General features: G+C 37.0%; 1 protein-coding gene across 1 annotated transcript; it reads right to left on the minus strand.

Moving 5' to 3' along the window:
* Positions 1-4,370: 4,370 nt before the first annotated feature.
* Positions 4,371-5,306, minus strand: LOC124959994 (olfactory receptor 5L1-like). Its single transcript, XM_047518511.1, has one exon. It carries the CDS (start codon positions 5,304-5,306, stop codon positions 4,371-4,373), a length of 936 nt encoding a protein of 311 aa, XP_047374467.1.
* Between the last annotated feature and the right edge of the window lie 556 nt (positions 5,307-5,862).

The following is a 5,862-nucleotide window of genomic DNA, read 5'->3' on the forward strand; positions in this document are numbered from 1 at the left end:
CCTTGAGACTCACGTGTGGGAACACCTCCAGCCAACTCCTTTGCCTCAGAGGTAGAAAACAGAAGGTGGGGTGACTCTGGATGGAAAAGAAGGTGATAGCCCTAATACTTTTCAAGGCCTGCTTAATGTACATTTTGCTCCATGGTCTGCCCAGAACTACATAAAAACTCATAAACTGGCACACCAAATTGGGTTTTTCTGCTCAGGCCTCTACTCACATGACCAGAGTTCTATCTCTTCTTGCTTAAATAAATTCTGCTTCATTTACTTTTCCCTTCCCTGTCTGTGGATTTTATTCTTTAAAGTTTGCAAGATAAGAACCCAGAGAAAATGGGTGAGGTGGGAATCTAGTCTTATGTGAAGACTTCAGTTTTACTAAAATCCAAGATCTCTGATACTAGCATTATAGATTTAGGAGAAAAAAAATGTACACATCCTAATATCTAAATTCTAATGGCTAAAATAGGGTGGCTGGGTAGCTGCAAGGCTTCTAAAACATAGGGAATTCAATGGCGAGGATTCCTCTGAAGAGACTGTGGAATTCTTCCATTTGTAATGGTTGCCACTTCATTTTTTGAATATACCCTCATTGCTTGGAGGCTGCTTTTTAAAAGGAAGTGTTTTTGTTTGTTTGTTTGTTTGTTTGTTTTCCTCTCTCTCTCTCTTCTCCCCTCTCTCCCTCCCTAACAAGATTAGGCACATAGTGTTATCTTTCTTCCCCTAGCTAATGGTCCTTGAACACAAGCACCACAGGAAGACGATATCTGCCAGAGGATCTAAGAAGTCAATGTCTTACACACATCAGTCTCTGGTTGCCCTGGGACCCATACCAGAGCACACCTGGAATGCAACCTTGAAGAGTTTCTTTAAAACCCCCTGTTCCTCCAGATGGGCAGAATCACAGCCTCTGTGACAGGAGTCCCCTTAGTTTCTCCTTTGCTAGCAAAGCAATAGAACATCTTTTTTCCTTTTTCTCTAAACCATGTCCTCATTATTAAATGGACCTGAATTGGCACTGGGGACATGGACTGAGCTTTCAGTAACACATTCTGATGCTCTCTAGACCAGTGGCACTCCACTGGTGCAAGGGCACTTGTCCTGTAGGAGAGATGTGGCAGTGTCTGCGGAGATTTCCTTGCTTGTCACAAATGTGTGTGCTGCTGTGCCCTGGCATCTGATGAGAAGGGGTCCTGGATTCTGCTAAACATCCTATAAAGCATAGGATCAATTCCCACAGCACACAATGGTCTCATTCAAAATGTCAGTAGTGTCAAGGTAGGGAAACACTGTCCTTTTTGGAAAAGGTGAAAGAAGTTTCTCTTTTATTAATCTTCACATGCAAGGTCTCACAAGGGATATATAAAATCTCATCCCATTTCAAACATTTGAAAATCAATTGAATGCTAAATCCTCATCATAAGCAGAACCTAACTCATTCTTTCAGTCAGTGATTTTTTATGTAAAACAGTCATACAATAAATAGTATTACTTTGCATACTTGAAATTTGCTTATTGGGCACATACTGTTTTCACCATAGAACAGAAAGAAGAGAAAAAGAAAAGAAAAAAGGAAAAAAAAATTATAACTATGTGAGGTACTGAATGTATGGATTATGTAAAAAGTAATTTACATTATGGAGGTTACTTTACACTCTGTATGTGTATTACACTATCAAGTTGTACACCTTGAAGATACACAATCTTTGTCAATTTTATCTCAACATATAAATATTTACAGGACAGAAAAAAATGAGTAGCTGTGTATTCTGAGATATGGAAATCTTTTAGATAGATAACAAATGACCCTGAACCTTAAATATTTCTTATAATCATCAGTTAGAGTGCATTTTTTGGGCCAGATCTTTGAAGGCATTATCATTGTCATTGTTGTCATTATTATTATTATTATTTAGTATTTAAGTTCAAAATAGCAGTCTGAAGCTAGCAGTTTATTTGCAGATTATATGTGAGAGAACTTAGGTTGAGTTTAAGCATCTTGCTCAAAGTCATACATCAGGTGTCAGAACATGGTCACAAGTCTTGAAACTCTAGGTCAAAAGTTCTTCCCAATTCACTATAGTAATAAAGGCCTATGTTCCATTTAAACAAGTGACTCTTGAAAATAGAGACGCAAATAAGTAGCAATGCAATCTTAAGAGAATAAGAAAACAAATGCAGTATTAATGTAGAAACAAGGAAAGTTATCTTATGCCTTAACCTTTAAAAGATGTATGTGTTGAACTTGAAAACAAAGTTGGAGGATCAAGCATAATCCTGGAAACTATAATTGCTACCCTGTTTGGAGAAAGTTTATTTGAAAACGTGATTAGATGAAGGACCTTTACAGGGATGAGACAGGGACTAAACAGAGGGTAAAATGGCAGACAAACTCTCAGGCCTTTGTTTATAATTTGCTGCTAACAGTCTTTTTCTACTTCTCCACTTTCACACTGTGTGAAAAGTGACTTTTCTTATCCCCTGTTCATAATTAAATCAACCATAAACATCATGTAGGGTAGGACCATGCAGAGAGACTCAAGAGTCTCTTTCATAGAGAATTAAAGGACAATTAAAGGAATCGACAAAAAAAAAAAAAAAAAAAAAAATTACTAGAGCCTTCCTGATTCAGTTGCTCCATAAAAGTCTAAGCCATTCTTTTGTTTGTGAGCAATTTTGAGGACTCTTTCAGTAAAGGCTGTCTCATTTATCTGGAGGTGAAGCCCTGTATCCTCTTTATTTTTCTTTTCCACATTAGAGCTTCATCCATATATTCATGCTCACTTGACCTCACATTCATATTAAACATCTTTTCAAATGTTCCCATGTCTGATATCAGGGAGAGTACCTGGATTACCTGCAGGTTTGGGAGGTACTGTAAATGTAATCTCAAGGAGATATCTTGCCAGTAAGAGGGAAGCAAAAAGTTCTCTCTCTCTCTCTCTCTCTCTCTCTCTCTCTCTCTTTCTCTTTTTCTCTCTCTCTCTCTCAAACACACACACACCCACACACACACACATGCACACACACAGGAGAAGATGCAAGGAAGATAGAGCTGAGGGAGTTTTGAAGAAGTTTGTCTAGTTGGATGAACTGTCATGGAATGACTGCTGCTACCAGAAGCTGGAGGAGCAAAGAATAGATTCTCTTCTAGAAACTCCTGAGCCCTTGAGGGGACTCACACCTTGATTTTGTCCCAGTGATATGAGTCTCAGATTTCTGACTTCCAGAATTGTGAGAGAATGAATTCCATAGTTTTAAACCATTACATTTGTGATAATTATTTTCTGAAACCATAGGAAACTAATACAATGGGTTTAGGATAGAGTTTTGATTTAGAAAAGGTAAAGGACTGTATAGAGGGAAAAGAGGGGTGGGAGGGGTGGGGGGAAGGAGAAAAATAAAGGAATGAATCAAACAACATTGCCCTATGTAAATTTATGATTACACAAATGGTATGCCTTTACTCCATGTACAAACAGAGAAACAACATGTATCCCATTTGTTTACAATAAAAAAAAAAATCATGCAACAAAATAAAAAAAAGGTAATGAACGAATGGCATCATTTCTGGCAGATAAAAATAATAAAAACATTAACAAAGATTTTGAAACCTTAAAAAGTAGGGCATCAAACACATAATTTAATTGTTTAATCAGGAATAAATATAAATTTGAAGCAGAAGGTAAAAGTAAAGCAATAAAAATGATAATAATATAATAGTTTATTAATTGGTTTTAACATATCATGTACACTGGTAAGGATGTAAAACAATATTTAATTTTCATGAATATTTTGTCATAAATGTAGAGAATGTCATGTTGTTTGCAGATGTGAATGTTTACAAATGTTCCAAAATTGTAATCTCACAGCAGAATAAAATAGAAAATAGTGGAAAATTACTAAAAGTGATATCCAGAAATACATATGAACACATTGGAGACTAATAGCATATTATGAAGAAAAAGCATAGACTATTAAATAAATATAATTTTTCCTCTAATAAAAGTGAATTCTATTTAGTGAAAATGGCTATATGCATCAAGGATGATGGAAAAACATTTCTATATGCACTTTGATGGGAATTTGTTGTGCCTATGTCAGACCAAGAAATGGGGTCTAATTATACCATCTTACAAATCCATTCAATCCAGTTGGAGATTGAAGAAGAGCAGGTAAGGTAGAAGAGTCAATTAAACAATAACCAGTATAATACATGGCTTAACATATAGGAAAGTGATCCCCCAGAAAGCACACATAATCCCCTGGTTCCCAAAATATTTCCCCATTTAATATTTCTCTACATTCATTCGCACATAATTGCCTTTAAAGTTTTCTTATGCAACCCTGAAATCTACCTAAGAAAATAACTGTTAAGAAAATAATTTGGATCCTACCATTTTTTTGAGTGCTTCTTTCACATCCTTGTTCCTTAGACTGTAGATCAGGGGGTTCAGCATGGGAATCACTACAGTGTAGAACACCGTGGGCACTTTGTCAGTATCCTGACTGTGGCCTAGACTGGGCTGGCAATAAGTGAACAGGATGGTTCCATAGAAGATGACGATGGTTGTTAGGTGGGAGGCACAGGTGGAAAAAGCTTTGTGCCTCCCCTCTGCAGAGCGCATCTTCAGGATGGTGATGAGGATGAACAGGTAGGAGGTGAGGATGATCGTGATGGTAATGATCTCATTCACAGTGGGCACGATGAATACCATGAGTTCATTAATTGACACATCCGAGCAAGCAAGAGAAAAGATAGGTGGTAGATCACAAAAGAAATGATCAACCACATTTGATTTGTAGGATGAGATTTCAAGAACTAAACACAAGTGAATCAGAGAACACACCATTCCACAGAAGTAGCAACTGGAAACCAACTCCATGCGAAGCTTCTGGGACATGGTCGCCATATAGAGGAGAGGATTGCAGATGGCCAAGAAGCGGTCATAAGCCATAACTGCCAAGAGGAAGACCTCAGTGACCACACATGTACAAAAGAAGTAGAAATGCACCAAGCACCCTAGGAAAGAGAAGGTTTTGTCCTTGCTGAAGATGTTGGCCAACATCTTTGGCACAATTGTGGTGGAGTAGCAAAAGTTTATGAAGGACAAGTGGCTGAGGAAAAAGTACATGGGCATGTGAAGTTGGGAGCTTAACTGAATCAGTGCAATCATGCCCTGGTTGACCAAAACTGTGACTCCGTAGATGAGAAGGAATATCAGAGGGAGAAGGACTCTCAGCTCGGGGACATCTGACAATCCCAGCAGAATGAATTCTGTCACTGTGGTGCAATTTTCCTCCACCATTCCTGCTTGAGTCAGGTTGGGAAGATAATCTGTTCTGTATTTTTTTCTGGAGAGAGAATAAAAGAGAAAAGAAGTTTATATTAATATCAGAAAAATTTAACATGATATAAAAATATATCATTAATCTCAGAATATTTAACTATCAAGGAAAAGTTAAGTATCTCAGTGAATGCCACTGTTCTAAACTAACTTATTCATCAGGAGAATCATATTTATTTCCAACTTTTTCTCCCAGAGTAGGTTTAGGTGATCTGTTAAGTTAGGTCACTCCAGGGACTTTGAAATATACTCCATGTTTAATTTCAAAGCTACATAGTACTCCCTGTAATATTTAGTGTGTTGCATCTAAGCACAATGGCAGACCTCATGAATTTATTTGTATAATATACACTATTCTTTGGTTTGATTTGTCAAATCATAACATTAATTTGCCTTAAGTAAGTTGCTTTACAGCTACTATTGAGAAACATGACAAATTTGGGCAATTAGAGACTCAGGAAGATAGGTCATTTAAATTTAGAAATATGTAGAATGAATAAAAGTTAAAAGAAACCCT

This window comes from Sciurus carolinensis, chromosome 11 (genome assembly GCF_902686445.1).
Source record: "Sciurus carolinensis chromosome 11, mSciCar1.2, whole genome shotgun sequence".
Classification (NCBI taxonomy): domain Eukaryota; kingdom Metazoa; phylum Chordata; class Mammalia; order Rodentia; family Sciuridae; genus Sciurus; species Sciurus carolinensis.

Coding starts and splice junctions, on each gene's coding strand:
- LOC124959994 (XM_047518511.1), bottom strand. CDS start 5,306: ATGGTGGAGGAAAATTGCACCACAGTGACAGAATTCATTCTGCTGGGA.